The 25015-nt window shown below is 39.1% G+C and overlaps 1 protein-coding gene across 6 annotated transcripts in view; it reads right to left on the reverse strand.

Moving 5' to 3' along the window:
• spidr (scaffold protein involved in DNA repair) overlaps window positions 1-25015 on the reverse strand; it is a 252990-nt gene that overhangs the window by 59032 nt on the left and 168943 nt on the right. For 4 of the 6 annotated variants that reach the window (XM_048529193.2, XM_048529190.2, XM_048529195.1 and 1 more), the window contains exons 10-11: window positions 24590-24873; window positions 5042-5203 (exon numbers count right to left, since the gene is read on the reverse strand). In XM_048529193.2, coding sequence (XP_048385150.1) covers window positions 5042-5203; window positions 24590-24873 — 446 coding nt within the window. The remainder of the gene's footprint in view (window positions 1-5041; window positions 5204-24589; window positions 24874-25015) is intronic. The other 2 variants (XM_048529192.2, XM_048529196.2) reach the window with 2 other exon arrangements.

The raw sequence follows: 25015 nt of genomic DNA on the forward strand, positions 1-25015 counted from the left end.
AAGAGCCACAACAGCTTTCCTTTGTGGCAAATGTGGAGTCCAATGAATGGAGAGGTTTTCCACTGTTCCCATTGACTATAATTCTGCTCAGGCTTCTTGATACCATGTTCAGTCAAATGCAGTCTTGATCATAATGGTGGTCTCTCTCACCTTACTGCTCCAATTCAACCCTTTAGTCCAGTTTGCAGCACCAGTGAGCAAATTGTTATTGTGCAAATGCCTCTAATACCTTCCATCACTGTTCTGTCAATGACACATCTTATCACAATTCTGATGATCGAGACCAGACTTTCAAATCTTATGTTTAAAACAAAAGCACCATTAAGAAAAACTAATTTGCCAAAACGTCACACCCTGGCTAGCTTCTGTTTCTTACATATTGCACTGGACAGTGACTGTCTTAGTGTGCGAAGAGTCTTCCAGAAGAGGAAAAACCTGCTCAACCAGGGTTTAGAATTACATTGAACAGCATATTCAAAACAAAAGCACTGAAGTGTTAAGTAGAGCAGGCTGTAACTAGCTGAGGTTGATATTTCACAACCAATTCATCTACCAATATCTGCTAATCACCCTATTCAGTTTTCAGAAAGATTCAAAGCAACAAAATAAGTAGCACATTATTGTGGTATCAATATTATAGTACTCACTTTCATGAAAATTAAATGCAACTTTTGAAGAAGCTAGGCCATATCCAAATAAATAGATGTCAACTAAGATAAGGATTATTAAAACATTGAAGGTATATTACAGCTCTGTTGAAAGATCACTGGACTTGAAATGTTAACTCTTTTTCCCTCTCTACAGATGCTGCCAGCCCTGCTGAGTTTCTCCAGCACTTGCTGTTTTTGTGTTAGTATATGAAAATTAGACAGAGACAGCTGTTTACAACTAAGGCATTGGTGCTCTCATTCCAAATCACCACAGACAACAGTTAAAATAAAAACATCTTTTACTAGTTACCAGAATGACCAATTAAACAAGCCATTCAGCCCAACCAGTCCATACTGCCCCTCTGAAGAACATAACACCCTGACTCATTCCCTTACCCCTGCATTTTGCCATGTCTAACCTACCAAACCTAAATATCCCTGGACACTACATGCAATTAAATGTAGAAAAGCTATAAAAAGCTGCACAAGGATTTAAGATTTGTGGAGTGTATAAAAAGCTAGCGTACAAGTTCAGAAGGTAACAGGAAAGGCAAATAGAACAGTGACTTTCATTAAAAAGTGAATGGAGTAGAAAATAGGAAAGTTCTGCTAACACTTTACTAGGTACTAGTCAGACCACAGATGGAATACTATGAACAGTTTTGGGCCCCCTTATCTAAGGAATGGTACCCCAGTATTGAGACAGTCCACGGAAGATTTATTAAGCTGATCGTGGATATGGAGGGACGGTGTCATGAGGAAAGGTTGAGGTGACTGGGTTTGTACTCTTTGGAACTTAGAAGAATGAGAGGTGACATTATTAGAGCATACAAGATTCTTAGGTGATTTGACAGGGGAGAGTCTAGGACGAGAGGGCACAGTTTCAGAAGAAGCAGGTGCTTGTTTTAGCTGGAGATGAGGAGGAATTTCTTCCCACAGAGGGTAATGAATTTCTGGAATTTTTTATTGTAGAGGGTTCCCAAGACTGGGTCATTAAGTATATTTAAGGCTAAGATTGACATTTTTTAATAAGCAAGAGAATCAAGGGCAATGTGAGAAAGCAGTGGTGTTGAGGAATTTCAGACAATCCAGACTTTCAGTGAATGTCAGAACAGACTCACTTGGTTGAATGGCCTGCTTCTGTTCCCACACCTTAATGCCTTATAGAATGCATCAGTCCCATACGTGGTTTGAGTGATACTGACATCACCCAGATGTTTTATCCAAAAAACATAATTGTGGATCTGCCAGTGCTTTGATACAGGAAGCCTCCTGCGATTTTATATTTGTCTTTGGGGTGGAAGGATACATGTTTTAAAGAGGCCACGCTGAGCACACTTTGTCAGTAGGTGGACATCATTATAATCGCATTTTCTTTCCTTTATTTCTCTCAGTGTTTCCACGCTAAATAATCGCAGGTCACAACAAACCTTGTCAAAAAAAGGCCCCAAGAACAATAAAGTTTTCCTCTTTTGGACTGAATGTCAGAATAGATATTTCTCAACACCTTTCTCACAATCAAAGGTAAGAGCATAAGCTTAAATAAAATGGTATCTTGGTTCTGGATGCAAAGTATCAGCAGTCTTTCATTTATACAGTTGGTGAGTTCTGAAAGTAGATCTAAGATCAATTAATGAAAAGCAAGAACATTTATGTGAACATGATGTTTGCTGTCAGCTTTTCCTCTCAGGAGGAGGTGAATTCCCAGCTTGTTCTTTTAGCTGCCCAACCCAAGATATAAAGCCTCATTGAGTGATGCAGTGTCAAATTGGAGTTTTGACAGTTTACTGGACATGACTGCGGTTCTTGTCATGCTAATCACTGCTAAGATTATCTATGTGTTCTAACATTTGAACTATCAAATGTGTCTAGATGGAGAACTTATTAACCTCAGATGACTCTGTACAAAACATACCTCTTTGATATACATGAGTTCAGCGTTGTGGCACACTCTTCACCAGATTTCAAAGCCAAACTTAATCTCTTTGAATTTATGAAAGAAAAACTTGATCTTTCCTTAAATATTGCCACAACAAAACTAATATCAACCTACATCTGGTCAGCCAAATACTTTACCTCCCCTCTTTGGTGAAGTAGGGAGGTTGGCAATACGTCAAGCATTTCACATACCTTGGCAACTATATCTCCCAAAAGGCCACTATCGATTAGAAGATCCAACAATCCAATCAAGTTTTGTCAACTCAGCATTCCGCAAACCATGATTGTGAATGTCTGATAACAGCAACATCTCTAAGTCAACAAAAAGTCCTAGCGTACACAGTAGTTACTGTCGCAACATGCCTGCAGTGAGAATTGGATTATGAGTATCTGCAACTTGTAAGAGTGCTAGAGAAATTCCACCAGTAATGTCCCCACTGCAGTTATAATGAACAGACAGTCAAACATGCACTACTGACCTTCTTGAAGCTAAATACACAAAGATTCAGACAAATCACCTGCAAAGTCAATGTTGATAGACTAAAAACTGTCCCTAATAGGCAAAAATCCTCTCCCAAGCAGGTACTGTTCTGTCAGCTCTTAAACGATCAACACTGCATGGGAGGACAAAGAAAACATTTCAAAGATACTTTCAGACTCTCTAAGTTCGGTGACATTGACGTTAATGATTGAGATGACCTTTCTGCCAATTGTTCAGAATGGTAACAACTTATCCATCGAGCTGCATCATGCTTTGACTCCCAACATATCAATGATGAGGTACAACAGCATACAGAGAAAGAGGAGAAAGCAATTCCTGAACTCCACATCCTGCTACCTCCTGGGACATGTGTCCCAATATCTAAAGGATGAGAATCACCCTTTAGTTTCTATCAAGATCCATGGCTGAAATCAGTGACACCAAGTTGATGTTGCCCACAAATTCAGGGACAGTCAGTGACTGCAGTTACGCCCAAACAATGTACATGTGAATCCTTTTGTCAGTAACAAATTAAACTTTTACATAGCACACAAGATTACAATCTCTTTCAAGAGTCTGTTTGCTGGCTAATCTGTTTGCTCAGTTAGCTAGATGGCTAGTTTGCCATACAGAGCAATGCCAACAGCGCAGTTAAATTCCTGCATCAGCTGAGATACCATTAGGTACCCACTTTCTCAATCTCACCTGAGGTGTGGTGATCCTCAGGTTAAAGTCACCACCAGTCATCTCACTCTAATGAGAAAGCAGCCCTATTGCCCTCTGGGACCATGATGACTTTAGGTTACATTCTTCTCCAGAAACAACAAATCAACTTGCATTGCCATGACAAATTTCAATCTCGATCCAAAAAAAGCACTACCGAATTAGGCTACTGTAGCTAAATCTTTACCAAATCTCGAATAATTGTCAAATTCAATGTACAATATTCACAGACATTTCTGTTATATTAAGTTTGAAAGGAACCCTTCTGAGACCTGATTTATAACAGAATCTCATTATGTTTGCAGTAGATCACATGATTATTGTTATAGCTTTTATTTTACCAGGCAAGACATCATAAATCATTATAAACCTTACTGAACAAATTGACATGAAGTAAGGAAATTATTTGCTTAAATTATTGATCAGCAAAGTTTCTAGAACACGTTGTTTAATCATACATATAAACACGAACACTAAGTGAGATGCACTATGATCAGCATACTAAGCTGCTAAAGCTTTTTACCTGACAAATGCACGGTGCTAGTTTTATATTTAAACAACTACCAAAGTAATTAGCATTTAGCATTTAACATTAAGAATATGGCAAGAGTTAAATGATTAATTTTCCTGTACCCTTCTTTGCATAAAGCAGCACATTTAACCTACAAAATATTATGAACATAGGATGTTCAGCCAAATAGCACTATCAACTGGTGACATCATAAACTGGCAACACATCACAATGTCCGTCTACATTAGTCATCTACCGCTGTGAACTTCAAACTTTGTTCTAATTAGATAACTCCTAAATCTCTTTACTCTTGAGGGTAAAGTACAAGGATCAGCTTGATTTATGATTAACTGCCTTCCCACTATAAAATGGCAATCTGTATCTCCAATTGCATTAACTTTGAAATGGTACCTTCTGTGGTATTTTGAGACCCATGAAGAAAAACTATACACCAACAGATCAGATGTCTAAGCAATACCATGCGCAAATCATAAATGCCAGTACTACTGTCAATAGTACTACTAATGTGACACATACTAAGCCAACAGACCTATAAAAATGACAGCTTTGTCATCAGTAACACTGCAATTTCAAGGCTAAGATCTTACATGTCATAAGGATCAAAAGTATCTAGAATCCAGTAATTCTTTGGTGCACTGTAAATCTGATTATTTTGCAAGAAATAACACCCTAAAAGTACAGGATCCTTTAATGCAAACACATTTTTTGGATGCTTACCTCCCTCTTGTTGTTCTCTGTAGAACCTTCATTCCCGTTAGGTAGCATGCCTTTCCTTCCCAGCAGGCATTCTGCACCTGCAAGTCCTCTTCCAATGAGCAGAATGTATGATGATGAACTTCACCAAACAAACCATACATGTCTTGCACTAGAAAACATAACCTATGAGAAGAAAAACCTTTAAACTTATTAGCTTGAGTTCTGGTTCTTTTACCTCGACCTTTGAAATAAACTTCATTTTCACTGTGACCCAGCCATTTATTGTTAATCATTTGTCATTAACACAATTTTATTTCAATGATTGGCCTTGTATAACTACTTAGTTTACTCCACTCAAATAGTTTGATTTTTAGGTGGTGGGAACAGCAGCTATGCAAGAACCACTGGGCTAGATTTATATTGTTGAGTTGTTGGCACAGCAGAAGTTGAAGATTTAGATTAACGAATTTGTGCAAATGACGGTACACTTTCTACTCTGCCTAGATTTCAGTAAACAATGACTGTGATGGCTACTGACAGAAAATGGCAAGGCATATGATACACTGTGAGGTGTATAGCTTTCTGCGTGTAAATCTTACTGACCAATTGCCTAGACAGCCACAGTTCTCAGTCATTCCATATTTGCTCAATCTTTAGTTGTAGATCCTATGCTGAGACATGGTCTCAATATCCTCGCGGCCATTCCTCTCCCTTCACTTCATTGTGCTAGACTTCCACCCTTCCTTTGGAGGATTGTTTCTCATCACCTCTGAACCTGACATCTGGCAGCCATTTCCATTTCCCTTATTGCCAACTGCTGCCTTCATGCTGACCATGCATCATGAAGTCTTTCTGCAACCTTCACTGACACTACAGTACCTGTAACCCAAGATCTCCTCTGCATCTAACCCATGAGTTTCATGATGTGCATTCACCTCCTATTTCCCAACCCCAAATTCAGCGGTTGCACCATGGCCAAAATCTGAATATGACCTTGAAAAACCTCTTAATTAGTTGTTAAATCAGGCAAGCTTTTGGTGCTACTCTTCCACTGTTCTAGATGAAGTTTATCAGTGCTGGGGAGTAAGAAATAAGAGCAGCTATGGGTTAGTCTTTTTATCCCATTCTTGTTTCCAACAAGGTCATGGCTAACCTTTTACTTCATTACATTTCTGTCTCCATATCATTTGATGTTCTTAATATGTATAAACTGATCAATATCAATTTTGAATATACTCGAAATCTATAATTCCACAGCCCTCTAGGGCAGAAGTTCTAAAGATTCACCACACTCCGAGTGCACAAATTCCTCATACATGTCCTCTGGTTTTGGAGGTGGTGAGTTCCACCCGAGAGTCACTACACACCAGACAGCAGTGGGGTTGAAAAGCTGTGCCATTCATAGGGACCTCAGTTGGTATGAGACTTAAATCGCACTGTTGGTGTCACTCTGTATTGCAAACCAGCCACATAGGCAACTAGACTTGGCTTAGTTTATAACTGCCCTAACAGCACAGTAAATGCTCCTACATTGAAGGAATACAAGGATTGAAGAAGGCATCTCACCACCTTCTCCAAAGCAATTAGAAATGGGCAATAAATGCTGAACTGGATAGCAATGCCCACATATCATGAGCAAACAAAAACGATTCCATATCTTACCACATAGGATAATCCCTATATCCCAGAAATTAAATTGGTGAGCCTTTGTTGTAATCCCTGTATGGCAACTGCATCTTTCTGCGGATGAGGTGACCAAAACTGCACATAATATTCCAGATGTGGTCTCATCAAGGCTGCATATAACTGCAGTAAGACTTCTTTACTGCTGCAATCAAATCCTACTATATTCATTTCCAAATAGTTTTGTTCTGTTACATGTGCCCTTTCAGTCCTTAAATTGTTTCTTTGGGGCAGCACGGTGGCTCAGTGGTTAGCACTGCAGCCTCACAGTGCCAGTGACCCGGGTTCGATTCCAGTCTCGGGTGACTGTGTGGAGTTTGCACGTTCTCCCCGTGTCTGCGTGGGTTTCCTCTAGGTGCTCTGGTTTCCTCCCACAGTCCATACATGTGCAGGCTAGGTGGATTGGCCATGCTAAATTGCCTGTAGTGTTCAGGGGTGTGTGGGTTATAGGGGAATGGGTCTGGGTGAGATGCTTCAAGGGGCGGTGTGGACTTGTTGGGCCGAAGAGGCTGCTTCCACACTGTAGGGAATCTAATCTAATCCAGCTCTTAGACATTCAATATTGATGATATACAGTGAGAATGCTTTCCTAAATTTATCAGGCTGGTACATCATGATTGGCAGTACAGATGAGAGTTATCAAAATGAAGGAAGGAATAGTACTAGTGGCACTGACAGGATTGTTATTCGATTTGTAGCACAATGAGTGGAAAATGTTAGAACTGAGCTGGGTAAGGTTGGATCTCCGGATTGGCTCTTTTTTTAAGATCTATCATCAGTGGAAGGGAGCAAGACAAAGATCTGACAACATGGCGGACAAACGACTCAAGCCGTAAATGTACATGATGGCAAGAAAGGAAAGTCATGGAAGTGTTTCCATTAAATATTCAAAGTGACTTTATTTATTTTTACTATCAAACAGCAAAATTCAGTCTGCATTATTTACATCCCTTGCAAAGTACCATGGTTTGCAAGCAGTTTTTTTAATAAATGGCCTTTTGTTCTGTTAATTACAAAAACTCACAATCTGTGTTAAAGAAGTTTGCTAGTGAAATAACTCCACAGAAGCTGGTGTCCTGTCACCAAGTCAACCTCTGTTTACATGTGGAGAGCCCTTGTCACTTATTCAGCTCCTTCAGAGTGAACAGATTGTCTGACACTCTTGATTATTTGTGTCAGCCAGGACTTTGATTCGACCAAATTAAAGGTCCTGATCAGGAAACTCATATTCAATGGGGCCCATCTGGCTGATCTTGTTACAATCGCTACAGCTGGAGTGAAGAATCCAAATAATTTCCAGATAAAAGAGAATAAAATGATCACGCTTAGTATGTTTACATTCATTTATCGAAAATGTGAATGTATTCAAAATATACCATAGGCTGTAAAGTACTTTAAGAATTTTGAAGATTAGGAAGTGCTATACAATTAAAAATCTTGTTCAAAGTTACATTATGCAACTCCCACAGCTTTCCATTCAAGTATAATTTGTGTTTCACTCTATGATAGTAAACATGACAGAACCGTTCCAGCACAGAAGTCATTTGACTTGCCATATACCGACTCTCCAAATGAGCAACGTAACTAGTGCCACTTTACCAGTTTCTTCCTGTAAATTGCACAATTCCTTTTCATATAATAATCTAATTCTTGGCCTTGATTGCCTGTCTCCACCACAATCACAGGCAACCTATACACAATGCATGAAAGGAAACTGTCCTCATGCCTCCATCAGTTCTTCTGCCAATTAAATCTACGCTCTCTCATTCTGAACACTCCTACCGGAGGAGACTGCTTTTGATTTTGAATATATCTTTCAAATCTCTCAACCTTCCTTCTCAAAGAAATATAGTCTGAACTTCTTCAAACTAACTACATAACTTAAATCCCTATCCCTTGAGCCATTCATAACAACCTTTACTCCATGGTCATGCATGAATTCCTATCTTTCCAAAAGTGTTTTCAAAACAGAAAACAATACTCCAGTTTAGGTTGAAACAACATTTCCCTTAAGATTAACATAAACTCCTTGCTCTTGCACTCTGTGCTCCCATTAATAAATATATTGTACATTTCTATTTTAAGTACATGTAAGCATGATTTCAACCTGGCCTGCACCTTCAATAAATTCTTTACATATAAATATGTCTCTTTGCTTCTGGGTCAATTATAGAATTTCACCTTGTTTTAATATTGTCTTTCCAAGTTTTCCCAATGTGAAGACAGTATCTTCTTATTTTTGTGTTTTTTTATTGTGCACTGAAACGGTGACAGAACTGTTTAAAAACCAAAGACTGTGAAAAGATTACTGCAGGCTTTAGAAGCAAATGGCGTGACATTCATCGTAAGTATTGTTTGACCTGCTGAAACATTGCTCAAACACTGAGGAGATTACCATAGACATGCTGGAGTCAGATGATGTGTGCAAAGGGAATTTGACTGGCAACAAAAAGCTGAATGGTGACCAGTTGTCAATAACAAACGTTTGCCAAGAACAATGCAACTGGATTCCAGGTAACTGAACAGCTTGTGAGTCCGAATAGTCTGATAGAAGCTACTGTACCTTCCAAAAAGGAACTATCCTTTTCTCTGCAGTAAAAACACCGTAAGCCTGGAGGAAGCTAGATTATTTCCCTCACTTCTTGCTGTCTTTCTGTGACTTTTAAGAACTAAATCAGAGACTTTATAAGTAAAAGTCAGTCACTCTGTGCCTCCTGCAAACACATAAAAGTACCTGGAGAAGAAGCTCCATGACCAGCAAGTCCTGACAAGGCAGAAGAATCATCTCAGAAAACCCTGTAAGCAGGGATTATTGAGTTGCCTTCCAGGTGTTTCCATCTGCCCATACACCTGCTGTCGTATACATGGGGTGATTTGTTTTTATAAGGGGGTGAGAGATTGCATCAGTTGAGTTGTATGTTGTTCATTCATAATAGTTTATCTGTAGTTAGAAACAATTTGTAATAATCAGTAATTCTTGTTAAGTACAGAAACCTGGTATTTCATTTCACCCAGGGACAAAATAATATTTTGAGGAATATTGTGTACCTGTATATTTTGTGACGACTCTAGGGATAGTGAGGCTTGATTTACAGTGCGCTATCCCGGTGAGGTGTAACACTTATCAAAACAAATCACTTAACACTTCTCTATATTGAATTTCACATGCTGTTTGTCCCACATATTAACCCAAACTTGTCTATGTCCATTTTAAGCTATACACAGTTCAAAATGCCTTCATCATCTGCAACTTTTGAAATTGCGCCCTGCACACCAAAATCTATTAATCAGATTAATATATGTCGGGAAAAGCAAAGGTCCCAACACTGACCCTGAGAAAGTCCATTACAAACCTGCCTCCAGCTCAAACACTATTTCATTAACCAATGTTTTATCCAACTGTTTTATTTCCTATCATATAATCAATATCAATGTTGCTATTGCACCTTTCATTCTGTGCGCTATTACTTTATTTGTAAGTCTGTCATATGGCATTGTATCAAATGGCTTTTGGAATTTCAGATACAACATATACATAGCTTTGTCTGAATCAAGCCTCTGTTATTTCTTTCACAAAACACCAATAAGTCAGTTAAAAATGATTTTCCTTCCAGAAATCCATGCCGGCACACCTTAACCAACCTGCATTTGTCAATGTGACTTTTAAGTCTGCCTTGAATTATTATTTCTAGAAGATTCCAAACTGTGAAGTTAAATTGCCGCTTGGGAACCCTGCAGCCCAATGGTATCAATGTGGACTTCACAAGCTTCAAAATCTCCCCTCTCCCTGTCGCATCCCAAAACCAGCCCAGCTTGTTCCTGGCTCCCTAACCTGTCCTTCCTCCCACCTATCCCCTCCTCCCATCTCAAGCCCCATTCCCATCTCCAATCTACTAACCTCATCCTCCCCCCTTGAACTGTCCATCCTCGCTGGACTTACCTATCTCCTCCCTACCTCCCCACCTACACTCACCTTTACTGGCTCCATCCCCACCTCTTTGACCGGTTTGTCTCCTCTCCACCTATCTTCCTCTTTATACATCTTCTATCTGCCTCCCCCTCTCTCCCTATTTATTTCAGAACCCCCTTCCCCTCCCCCATTTCTGAAGAAGGGTCTGGACCCAAAGCGTCAGCCTTCCTGCTCCTCTGATGCTGCTTGGCTTGCTGTGGTCATCAAGCTCTACACCTTGTTATCTCAGATTCGCCAGCATGTGCAGTGCCTGCAGTTCCTACTATCTCTGAAGTTAAATTGACTTGGCTTGTCCTTACATTGTATTTATTTAAATAGGGCCATAACTTTTGCAATTCTCCAGTCTTCTGGCGCTACTCCTGAGTTGAAGGATGACTGGGACGTTTTGGTCAGTAATTCCACAATTTCCACTTTCACTTTCCTGTGTCCTTGGATGCACCTCACCCAATCCTCCTGTCTTATTAATTTGAAGTACAGACAGAATATTCAATACCACTTTCTCATCAATTATCATCTCATTCAGTTCTTTCTTCCTTGTTTGAATTATCTCCTCTTTGCCAGGTGAGCATCTTCTTCAGAGATAAAGAATTTGCAGTACATATTTCATCTATACATCTTGCCTCCATGCACAAGTCCGCTTTTTGGTACCTAATCCAATGCACTTCCCCTTTTATCACCCCTTTAAATGGGGTGCTGCACTTTGGGAGAGCAAATGTTAAGGAAAACAATACAGTTAATGGCAAAACACTCTACAGCATTAATGTACAGCGAGAGTTCAGGGTTTAAGTCCATAGCTTCCTGAAAGTGGCCATGCAAGTAGGTACAGTGGTAAAGATGGTGGATGGCATGCTTGTCTTTATTAGTCATGGAATTGAGTACAAGAGTCAGGATATCATGCTGCAGCTTTATCAGACTTTGATTAGGCCACGTTTAGAGCATTGCATTCAATTCTGGTCACCACTTTGTATGAAGGATGTGTAGGCTTTGAAGAGGGTGCAGAAGAGGTTTACCAAGATGCTACCTGGATTGGAGGGTATGAGCTATAAGGAGAGGCGAGAAAAACACGGTTTGTTTCCTCTGGGTGTAGCTAAGGCTGAGGAGAGGCTTACTAGAAGTCTATAACATTATGTTAGAAGTCACACAAGACCAGGTTATTGTCCAACAGGTTTATCTGAAATCACTATCACCTATAACCTGGTGTTGTATGACTTCTAACTTTGTCCTCCCCAGAACAACACCAACACCTCCATATATAAGATTATGAGATGCACAGATAGGGTTGACGGTCAGAGTCCTCTTCCCAGAGTTGAAATGTGTAAAACGATAGATATGCATTCCAGGTAAGGGGGGGGGAAAAGTTCAAAGGAGATGTGAAGGGCAAGTTTTTTTTTTACACAGAGTGTGATAGGAGTGCGGAATGCATTTCAAAGGATAACAAGTGTGGAGCTGGATGAACACAGCAGGCCAAGCAGCACCTTAGGAGCACATAGGCTGACGTTTCGGGCTTAGAGCCTTCATCAGAAAAGGAAGAGGGGGAGAGGGTTCTGAAATAAATAAGGAGCAAGGGGAGGCGGATCAAAGAATGATAGACGAGAAGATAGGTGGAGAGGAGACAGACAAGGTAAAGAGGCGGGGATGGAGCCAGTAGAGGTGAGTGTAGCCGGGGAGGTAGGGAGGGGATAGGTCAGTCCAGGGAGGACGGACAGGTCGAGGGGACAGGTAGGTAGGAAATGGGGGTGCGGCTTGAGGTGGAAGGAGGAGATAGGAGAGAGGAAGAACAGGTTAGGGAGGTGGGGACGGGCAGGGCTGGTTTTGGGATGCAGTAGGGGGAGGGGAGATTTTGAAGCTTGTGAAATCCACATTGATATCGTTGGGCTGCAGGGTTCCCAAGTGGAATATGAGTTGCTGTTCCTGCGACCTTTGGGTGGCATCATTGTGGCACTGCAGGAGGCCCACTGCATTTCAAGGGGTGGTGGTGCAGACAGATACAATAAAGGTGTTTAAGGGATTCTTAGATAAGCATATGAATGTGCAAGGAATGGAGGGATATGGACCAAGGGTAGGCAGGAGGGATTAGTTTAATTTGGCCACTTCGTGGGCCGAAGGGCACGTTCCTGTGCTGTACGGTTCTATGTTCTATGATTCCTTTTAGTTAATTGGAAGTCTTTTTGCATACTTCAACTCCTTAGGCAAACTAGACAACTTTTTGCTTGCCCCACCAAGCCTTTGGCTTTCACCCAAGTTATTGGTTACGTCATCTACCTGATATTTATCATAAGCGCACTTTTTCCTTCCCACCTTAGTTTCCATCTCTTTCATCATCCACAGAGCTCTAAATTTACTTTACCTGTCCTTTCTCTTTGTAGGAATATACCTTGAATGTGCAAGAACTATATTTTCTTTAGAACTATTATTCAATTACCATCTTTCCTACCAACCCTGATTCTAATTTATCTGGAGTATACTGATTAGAAACCCAATAAAGTTGGCTTTCCTGCAGTTAATTATTCTTACTCTAGACTGTTCTTAAATAAAGTCAAAGGTTAGGGTTAAGATTACCTACTGGATCATAGGGCTGCTCTCCCATTACAGAGAGATGACTGGTTGTTTAACCTGAGGGTTACCATGCCTCAGGCAAGGGAAGAGGCATTGTAACCCTTAGCTGAAGTGGGAATTCAAGCAATGTTGTTTGCCTCATTCTGCATTACAAACTAGCTTTTCAGCCAACTGAGCTAACTGACCCCTGAGGTTCTTAAATAAATATTATGCAAAAAGCAATTGTTTACACGTAAATAACGAGCAGTGCTTTGACTACTTGTCTCAATGTGGTTTAACTGAAAAGTAACAAATAGCTTCTATTAGTTCTGGATGTGAGTTTGCTCGCTGAGCTGGAAGGTTAGTTTTCAGATGTTTCGTCAGCATTCTAGGTAACATCATCAGTGAACCTCCGATGAAGCGCTGGTGGTATGTCCCACTTTCTATTTATAAATAGGAGGTGGGACATAACACCAGCGCTTCATCGGAGGCTCACTGATTTTGTTACCTAGAATGGTGACAAAACGTCTGAAAACTAACCTTGCAGCTCAGCGAGCAAACTCACATCCAGAACCTCAACCTGAGCTACAAATCTTCTCAAAACTCGCTAGCTTCTATTAGTATTTATTTAAAAATATATGAAAGTCGTTGTACATTTTACATTCAAATAACTTCAATAAATACGGACTGACTTTCTAATTGAAGTCACAAATTCTCTATAAAATCATATTTTGCTTATAATGCAAATTTAAATTAAGTCTGTGACAATTTGTTCAGAAAATTCGACAAGATCTTTCTTGTAGGAGCAACCAATGGAGGAAATCTGGTACTTAGGATACAGAGAATACAACAGGATCTTAGAAGGAATCTGTTTGGGATTGGACATGGAGACCCACCAAGAACAAGACACACATTTCATTGAGGAAATTAGCTGGGAGAGCGAATACCAATCTTTTGAACTCCACGATGCCTTTACTTTGCAATTTTTAAACAACTGCCAGAGCAGCCAAAACAGATTACCTGATAAATTTTAGTTCTGTCTTTCTTGATTTTTGGTAAGTGCGACAATCTTTATTTATTTATAAATAAATCCATATTATAACAACTAATATGTTAATAACTCACCAGGCATAAAATACATTTGCTTTATTTATTACTTCCACCAAGAAGAAAATATATATTCTGACCTGAAAAGCTTGCTACAGTTTTTCTAAGTTATACAACTTTGAAAAGATTTTAGTCATTTCTTCAGTTAAAGCTGATGTTTCAGATAAAGTTTGTAGATATTTAAAGCCTGAGAACTCAACTCTGATAAAGAATGTGGGTAACTTACCTGAAGACAGACCGAATTTAAAAATAGATGTCGGAATTGCCAGGAGTGTGGTATTGACTTTATTATGCTGTGATCAGATATAGACACAACACTCACGCACCAAACTGCACTCTTCTATGCCACTTGCATACCAAGATGAACTGAAATTGCCACCTCTAAACTGGACTATTCCAATGCATTCCCACACCTTCAAAAACTGAGCTCTGCACTGCAAAATTCTGCTGTGTGTATTCTTACTTGCACCAAGTCAAGGTGTACTCAACTCCAGTGCTTTTTGTTAAGTAGACAATGATTTCTGTTTACACAATGCTTTAGTTTTAAAATTTTCGTTGTTTTATTTTGAAGTCCCTCCATGCTTTGCCTCTCTCTATTCACCTGTCTCTATTTGTCCAGTCCTGCAACTCTCAGAACTAAAAAGGCCTCTTCTTCTGGTCTCTCCATCATCCCCAGTTCTGGTTGCTTTACCATGGATGGCCATGCCTTCTGCTGCCTAATTTTAAGCCTGAAATGTCAGCCTTTCTGCTCCTCTGATGCTGCTTGGCATGCTGTGTTCATCCAGCTCTACACCTTGTTATCTCAGACTCTCCAATATCTGCAGTTCCTACTATCTTTGAAATTCCATTCATTGTTTCTTTACTTTCTGCTTTTAGGGCACTCTTGAATACTTACTGACACAAAACTTTTAGCCACCTGCCCTAATATTACCTCGAGTGGCTAGGTGTAATTTCTTTCTTTATTGCTGTGAAGTGGGATATTTTATTTCATTAAAGATGCAAATGAATACAAGTTGTTGTTGAAATTTGGGCTAATTTGACATACAGACAGCAGTGGCAGAAATTTGATAAATTTCTCTCAACTCTACACTAAGAATTAAGTCATTTATGTTTATGCTGGTTGCATAAATAGCTAACATTCTGGGGGGGGGGGTGAACATCAGCAAGAATATGTCAACAGCATTTGAATTCCATAGACTACATGAAACAACAACAAGGTACACTGAGTAACATGCCTGCATATTGTTTTCAGTGTTTTTCACCCTTGATTTTCCAAAATGTTTTAATTCATGTCCCTTTAAATGAGTACACAGTTCTGTTCACGGAGTTACAGGAACAGTACCCAACACACTCTTGTTTCCAGGAATTGCTAGCTATTCCCCTCCAGGGTGAAACATGTCAGCCTGTGACAGGCAACTAGAATCACAAAAAGTAACCACAAATCTCAGAGAGGCCTCAATGGGATAGTTGGAGTAGGCGGGGTAAAATTCCATTGATTCTCCCAATCAAAGTGAAGGAACATTATGATAAACAGCTCTTGAAGCTGGGTACAGCCAGTACATTGTGTTCTCTTAGTGAAAAACAACTCAGTCCTACTTTACTTAAAGGGAGCAACAAATCTGCTCATTTCTAATTTTAATCAGTTTCTGGAACAGCGTATTCTGTTTTTTTTCTGCACACAGCTCTGATTGTTTTTCTAGAAGCAAGCAATGCAAGAGAAAAGTTTAAAATAGTTGAAAAAATACTCTCTGCTGATCCATATTATAACAACTAATATGTTAATAACTCACCAGGCATAAAATACATTTGCAATGTTCACATCAATTATGGACAAGAACAGATTAAAAATTTAATATATTAAATGTAGCTTTTTAAAAGATTGAATCTGCCAGTGCATTATAACTCAGCGCCAGAAGCTTAAATTGACAAATGAGCTTCTCATGTTTAGATGATTTTGAATGAAAATTGCAGCATTCTGGAAATCTACCACTCCAGAAATGGAAATAAAAAATTAAAAAAAGAAAAATAAGCAATTGGTCAAGAAAAAAGGTTAGAATGCATAAAACATTTACTTTGGTTATGTCAGATCTTATACATGCCTACACTTAACAAATTTGGAACAGCTATTTTCCAGCAATTTTACGATGCAAAGGTAATACACACCATATATGAAAATCACAAAGTCCATTTTTATCATCCAGTACAACATGGGTTCAGTGCTAATATTTCAAAGTAAGTTCTTGTTCCATGAAAGAAGAAAGCAATTTTGTTACTTTGTAGTCATTTAAAATGTGTGTAGCAATCTTTTACAAACCTTGAAATCAGCTTTTCTAACTCAACTTTTGCTAAACTCCTATTATGAACATGTGGTCTTAGCAAAAAAAAGTAAAAGATAGCAAACAGGGCACGCAATTGAAATGTAACTCAAACAACTCTATTACAAACTCTGTTTGACAAATATATGGAAAAAGTTCTGTTTAGCAAATATTTAAGCATTTCAAAGTCCCTCCATGTAATATACCAAAAATGAGCTGCATTAACTTCAAAATGGTCTCCTTAGACCTGTATTGAACACAATTCTCCCACTAAAGTTTTAGAGAAGGTTTGTAGCTCGGGTTGTGGATGTTGTCGTTGGTTGGCTCACCAATCTGGTTCGTTGTTCCGCAGGTGTTTCATTGCCCTGCTGGGTAACATCATCAGTGTAGCCTCCAATGAAGCGCTGTTGTGTTTTCCTGTCTGTTATTTGAACTCTGGTGTCTGTGGAGCTGGATTACCTCATTTCCGGTTTTCCTTTGCAGTGGAGTGTATATGGGGTCAAGCTCTATGTGTTTATTGGTGGCTTTCTTAGTGGAGTACCAGGCTTCTAGGAATTCCCGTGCTTGTCTCTGCTTCGCTTGTCCCAGGATGCTAGTGTGTCCTAATCGAATTAGTGGGTCTCCTTATTCATGTAGAAAGAGATGAGTGAGAATTGGTCATATGTTTTTGTTGCCAGTTGATGTTCGTGTACCTTTGTAATTAATTTCCTTCCTATTTGTCCAATGCAGTGTTTATCACAGTCTTTGCAGGGAATCTTGTACATGACATTGGTCCTGTCCATAGTGCGTAGTGTGCCTTTGGTTCGGGTGAGCAGTTGTCGAAGGGTTGCTATAGGTTTGTGTGCTACTCTGATGCCCAGTGGTCACTGGAGTCTTGTGGTCAGTTCAGGTGTGTTCCTGATGTAAGGTAGCATGATGAGTGTGTCAGGGCGTGCAGTATCTTCCTGGTGTCATTTATGTGATAGGCATCTTCTGACGCAATTTTTTGGGTATCCATTGTCTTTAAATTCCAGATATTCAAAGATAACGGATACCCAAAAAACTGGGTCAGAAGATGGCTATCACATGAATGACACCAGAAGGATACTTCATGCCCCGACACACTTATCACGCTACCTTACATCAGGAACATATCTGAACTGACCACAAGACTCCAATGACCACTGGGCATCAGAGTAGCACACAAACCCATAGCAACCCTTCGACAACTGCTCACCCGAACCAAAGGCACACTACGCACTATGGACAGGACCAATGTCATGTACAAGATTCCCTGCAAAGACTGTGATAAACACTGCATTGGACAAATAGGAAGGAAATTAATTACAAAGGTACACGAACATCAAATGGCAACAAAAACATATGACCAATTCTCACTCATCTCTTTCTACATGAATAAGGAGACCCACTAATTCGATTAGGACACACTAGCATCCTGGGACAAGCGAAGCAGAGACAAGCACGGGAATTCCTAGAAGCCTGGTACTCCACTAAAAAGCCATCAATAAACACAGAGCTTGACCCCAGATACACTCCACTGCAAAGGAAAACCGGAAATGAGGTAATCCAGCTCCACAGACACCAGAGTTCAAATAACAGACAGGAAAACACAACAGCGCTTCATCGGAGGCTGCACTGTTAATGTTACCAGCAGGGTAATTAAACGTCTGCGGAACAACGAACCAGCTCGGCGAGCCAACCAACCGCAATTCTCCCACTACATTTATACTAACATTTTCATTCTTCTCATCAGAATATCTTTTAAATTATTTCGATTTTTCTTCCCATCTCTCCTATGTACATACTAATTCATATGTTGGGATATTGTTACACAACTGTCTCTCTAATAGTAGCTCTTTAAATGCCCACTTATTTCTGACCCCTATAAAAATAGCATTAATAGACACAATCAAACATTGCGAAAATCATAGATCCAAATGACTATTTGAGAGCAGTTGGCAGAGAAACTCTGCTTGATTTTTTCTTTACCTAAGCTAGCCAAACCATACCTGAAGTAGCCAGATGAGATCAGTTATTATATGTAAACTAGAGATCGAACTTACAAACATCTTCATATGGGAGGCACAGTATCCCACAAAATGCTGTACTTATTCATTATGCAATTGAAGAGGCTCTAACTGTATGCTTATTACTGGAATATATAGTGGAGTGAATGATTGGGCACGTGCATCTATTGTCAGTGATTGTTTCTGGGACAAGTAAATCTCCATCCATCATTAATAGTGATTCTAAATCCACCACAGTAGATGGTGTATTTCTACAATGCAGGAGCAACCAGCTAATCTCCTTCTTCCAAAGGAATATGATCTGTTTCAGTTGTCTACCAAGAGTAAGTAAAATTATTTCAATAATTGCAGCTGAATTAGTCAGTCTGGAACAGTTTCGGATTTGTGTCAATTCAAAGTGCAATATTCAATTAAAATTATACAGCAATTTAAGTTGATGTTGTAACAATTAAAAACTCTGTTCTCATTAATTTTAACAACATTCACCTTTTCTTTCATACCATACGTATAATGTTTATGAATGGATGTTGTTGGTAAGTGAACTTCTAAGTAAAGATTTTCTTTAAAAGTTAACAAGAGCATTTTGCCTGTAAAATTAAAGCTCACACAACTTAAAGATAGTGGAGTAGTCAAAGGGGAGTTCTGAGGTAGTGGTGAGTATTGTCACCGTAAGCAGAAATTGATATGTTTAGGAATAGCTGAGAGGTAGTGTACAAATGAGAAATAGGGGACTGTCAAATAGAAACTTGGGGACACCTCAGCAAAGAGTGCATGAACAGGATAAGAAGCTACTGTAGGTGATTCCGAAATCTTACTGTCTATGGATAGATCAAAGTAGAATCAGGTGAGGGAGGGGTATACTGTGAGCAACCATGTTGAAGGCTAGAAAATGGTCAAAATGGACAAGGGAGGAATAGTTTACTGTTGGTGACTCTGCAAGGGAATATTATAACATACTGGTACCACACAAATGGAAAAATCACGAACAGTATTGCTCAAATGTGAAAAGAACTCTTGTACAGGCAAGTCTACAGTATCTGAAGTTAGATGTCTATTTTAATGTAAAGATTAGCAGAAGTTTAAGCCCTTTTCACATTTTGCTATTCACACACAAAGTTATTTGCAGCAAAACTAATTATTCAAGTACAAGCCTGCTTTAACTGAACTGGCTGAATATAACCAGCTACAGCTGGATCAATTCTATAAAAAGCTGCACAAGAGACAAATACCACACTGCCTCCCCCGGCTTTCACTTCAAGGTTAAGCACAGTCATGGTGCTTATGTCACATCAACAGCTTCACAAATCTATCCTGCAAATATACTATCAGGCTTTAAACAAGTCTGTTGCAAATTTGTGGAATATGTTTATGAACAGCATCTGCAGAGACATGCGTCAGGTAACATCATGTGTGAGCAAATAAACAGCACACATTATATCCCTGCCAGACCACATGATTTCCTCAGAACAAAGCCGGAAACACCAAAGCTGCCCACAGGAAAAACAAATCTGATGCACTATATCTTCCAAAAGATAAGTCAACAAAGTTCTTTTCATTGCTCAATTAACTTTTCTGCTAACAAAATCAAAAGGAAAATATACACTACGCGATAGCATTATACAAACTATACAAGATGAATCGAAAAGTTGCAATGGAGAAGAATCAGTTATTATAAAATGTTAAAGTGAATACAGGATAGCTGGAGAATGTCTTTTGAATTCCTAAGATGATTCTGTTTTGGATAACATACTACTGTGCACTTCTTTTTGCTTGGAATAGTTTGAAATAAACAAGGTGATTCTTTGTGAAATAGGATATCCATTTGTAGGTGCCAGTGGATAGGCAGCTAAGTTAGAATTTGCATATACCATACAATTCACAAAGTTACAAGGTTTTAAAAAGCAAACCAACGAGATATAGGGCTCTAATTTTATGATGGGACACATAACAATTAGCTTTTTGCATGCTGTTTTCTAATTTCACATCTGATCCACTTTTTAATGGTAGTCAGTGATTAAACTTACATTTCAGTTCATGCAGCTGGTAGCATGTATTTTTTTCATGCCAGCAAGTTTATGTCCTACAGTTTTCCTCTAGCATTTTTACTCCCACTAAAGGAGATGATTTCTACTTATTTTAATCAATCTGTTCGGGCCTGCTTTGTCACATTCCCAGGGACTTGAACTCAAGGTCTTCTGGCCCATTGGTAGGGATGTTATTGCTATGCCACAAGACCCCCTCGATGATTTCTCAATACCTTCTAATCAAGCTGTTCAGATATGGTTTTACACACCTTTGCAGCAGGTGGCACTTGAACTCTGGTCTCCTGGCTTCGAATAGCGACATGACCACTGCACCAACGGGTACAATTTCAATGCATATTGCCGTTCACTCTGTGAGAGCTAACTGAAGATCATTTAACTACAGGAGTCAATCAATCAACCCCAATCTTGGTGTCACTACATATACTCAAATGTGCAACTTCCAGCACATTAACTGTCCCGTGACGAGTTGTTTTCCTTCAAGGTCCAGGCCACCAAAGACAATGAATTCATTTTTGCTGAAATCAGCCAACTTGACAAGGAGAATTAAACCTGGGATATTCCTTATTTGTATGCTTCCGTTTGGCAGTACTTGAATCAACTAAGGTGTCAAGGAAGCTCTTCGTGTTTTATGAAAAATAAAAAACATCTTTTCTGATTGTAATACAAAATGAAAATCTCAAAAGATGCTAATTAAAATCCCAAAAGTACGTTAAAGCCATGGCAGATCAAAAAATGTTTTACATACCTCAGTATATTATTCTGAATGATAGTTAGGTGACAGGGTTTAAACAAAGAAAAATAGGTCATTGTACAAGGGTCAATTAATCACTTTGACATAAAGGTCAACACTTTTACGCATTTGCAGACGAAAGTGAAACTAATCGCTGCTCTTGGTGACGTTATTTTCTTTTGAGAGAAATTATTGTTACCACAGAGTACAAATTATTTAGGTCATCCGCTAAGACTCGAGTATACGAACCTCACTAGGATCCTAGTTGCAAATTCCTTATTTTCTGCATAACAATGTCAAAATACGCAATCATTAATAAAGCAAGACAGAAGAACATATTTAACTTCAAACTTCCGGTTTCGTTGCCACAGAGACTTGGGTACTTTCCCTAACTAAAAGATAAGCGCAAGAGTGTATTAGGAGGTGATACAATCTACTTCAATTTTAAAAATCCAATATTAGAACTCAATAATGTATGAATTTGCATAAAATTACTGAGTACCTGAAAAGCAGACAATTACAAAAATCTATGTTTCCTATGGAAGACTTTTATGGGGACATGCACTATGTTACATGTGGTTATGTTTATGCAAAACTCACTCTTTCCTGAAAAAAAATCAAATTTGATTTTCTTAATAGAAACATTGTTGAAAATTCCCTGAAATGCTTAGAAAGAAAGTACCTTTCATTGTTTATTCTTTAAAAGAAATATTTTAGCCTTCCTTTACGATGAAACTGCAACCACCACTAACTTCAACACAGTAAGTTCTCACTCTGAAGGTGAGTGACAGTCTGATGGAAATGGGCATGACTGAAGCAGGAAATGAATAAATACATCATTGACAAGGCAAGGATACAAACTGGGAGGCACTTGAAAAATGCTACGAGAAAGGCTTTGCTGAACTGGGCAATGGGAATGCAGTTGAAGATTATGTTAGATAAGGCAGCCTACTGAATAAAACAAATAACGCTTAGGTTCATATGGCAACAGAAGACAGCACTACCCCAAAACACTAACACATAGCAATGATATTTGAATGGACAAAACTGTACAAATGAAATAAAATGCTACATGTGTTTCAAATCTGCCATAAAATAAAAGTTGACTCGTTTTGTATATCACAGGTGATTTAATAATGGCGAGACTTTGCAATATTTATTAAACTTTCTGCAAGGCAGAATCATATAAATTTTAGTACAGGTGGGAGGCCATTTAATCCATCATGCTTGTGCTCATTTTAATTCTCATTACGCCAAACTATCATAAAGCCCCACTTCATTAGGCCTCACTTTTCCTTTAATTCATTTCTTGATGAGTTCATCAATTCCTACTTGAGTCTTATAGGAAGATGATCACATATTACTATTATTGCTGGACTATTAATCCAGAGGCTCAGATAATCTGCTGGGGACCTGTGTTTGATTCCTGCCACAGCAGATGGCGGGAATTTGAGTTCAATTTTTTAAAAAATCTGAATTAAGGGTCTAATGATGTTGACCATCAGGAAAGGGAAGAAAACTGCCATGCTTACCTGATTGTGGTAAGGACTACAGGTGATTTCAGACACACAGCAATTTGGTTGAATCTTAACTGCCCTCTGGGTAATTAGGGATGGGCAATAAGCCAGAGATGCCCATATCCCATGAATGTGTCTGTGTTCTGATCTCTTAGTAGAAAACACAGCTATAGTGAGAAGATTCAGCCATTCTCAAAAATAGGCACGTTTGACTCAAGGCAAATTGGTCTCCGAGCAGCTCTGCACTGCCACCTCAGGCGGATAGGTTTGCAACAAAGGATGCTCATCCTTCACACCCTTCTCCTGCTCTGAATGCCCAGAATGCTGATCCATGTGCCTGCATCAAATCCACATCTCTCTTCAGAACCACGTTCATGGAGTACTGCAGCCCAACACATGGGGAAAACCATAAAGGACCACAGTACAGAATGCCCCTGCTGTTGGAAATTGGAGTCACTTAAAAACTGAATTTTTGTACTTTTTTTTCTTAAGTTTTCAGTAGCTCCTGTGTAGCAGGAGGCTTACTGCTATAAACAGTTTTCCACAAACATAAATAAATTACGTTTTTATGTCCATGAAAGCACAAGGAAGGTCACAAAAATGACCAAGACCACTGAGGTCATGATGTTCCGTTGAACTGGCTTGAAAGTACGATCTGGTGCCATGTGTACCCTATTATCAATGCAACATTTGGGAAAATAGGTTTCGTTCTTATGAGAAAAATGACAACTAACCCTCAGATGAAGCAAGTGGCTGTTCTTAACTGCCCTCTGTACAATTAGAGATGGGTAATGCATGGATTTTTGTAATGTAGTCAAAGTTCAAGAAGTGCAGGATTAAACTAATCAGATTTCCATATAAAACTGCAACATGGATTTAGTGGACAGTAACATTTTGCAGGGAAAAATGCAGTGTCAGTACTGAGTGAAGCTTGAACTCAAAACATTGCAGGTTTGATAAGATATAATGGAATTCTATTGAACCAATAATTTGATTGCATAGTTTAAAAACATCAAAAGTGGAAAGGAATTTGTTAGGAGAGTCTATTTTACTTAAGAATCTTGTTAGATCACGGCTTGAGAAGCCATAATAGATTTTGGAAGAGAAGCATTTGTAAATATATGAAGGATGTGTTAAAAGGGCAGGCAAATGGGACCTACGAGATAACTATTTCAAACTGCTAGCAAAGACATAATGGCCTGAATAACTCCATTCTATTTGTGAATTTCTATGATTGGTAAGACACTCATAAGAAATTCCAATTCTGTTAGTTTTTCCTACCAAATTTGCCCTCTGTTTATTTAATTATTATGGGGCAGCACATGTTACTGAGCCCAGGAGTCTGATGCCTGCATTTTTCTTGCATCCTCAAAACATGGAAATCAAGATGCTCGTTGACTGTTAATTTGTTCTCCCTAAGGACTGTGTTAACCTGCTTCCCTTAGTTGTCATTTCTGCCTGTATTGCTCAATCTTCAGAAACTCAACTAGATATCACCTATCCATTAATTCTACTATTTTCTTTTTTCTGAACTCTTTTCAACCCCTGCTCTACTCAGCTTTATTAACTGTAGCTCTTTGTCTCAGTTTATTAATAAAAAGAGAAAAAGCTTGGTTGCAATATTTCAATCCACAGCTTACCTTGAATTTTGTTGACCTACATTTGAAGGTAGAGGATGATCTTGTTGGTTGTTTCTGGTCAATTGATTGTGAAGAACTTCTTTAATAGGAAGACAGTACACTCTCTGTATAACGACTTTCAGATTTTGCTTTGCCCATCCTGCTGCTCCCTGGCTTTCAATCACTTCGAGAAGTGAATCACATACACTGGTAACTGACAAACGATGCTCAAAGTCCGACACTTTCATTACCTCCTCCTGTGGTATCGGGAATAGACTTCCGACATTCCTTATTGTCGTATTCTGCTTTGTGAACACAGGAACAATCGTTTAGGATTCAGGGCTAGTTGTCAACCTTTGTGTCAAATGTGGACATGGCTCCATGACGGAGCCCACCAGCCTACACTAGCTCGTCAACAAACACCACAGGAAAGATATCTGCCTCAGG

The sequence above is a fragment of the Stegostoma tigrinum genome, chromosome 5 (genome assembly GCF_030684315.1).
Source record: "Stegostoma tigrinum isolate sSteTig4 chromosome 5, sSteTig4.hap1, whole genome shotgun sequence".
Taxonomy (NCBI): Eukaryota; Metazoa; Chordata; class Chondrichthyes; order Orectolobiformes; family Stegostomatidae; genus Stegostoma; species Stegostoma tigrinum.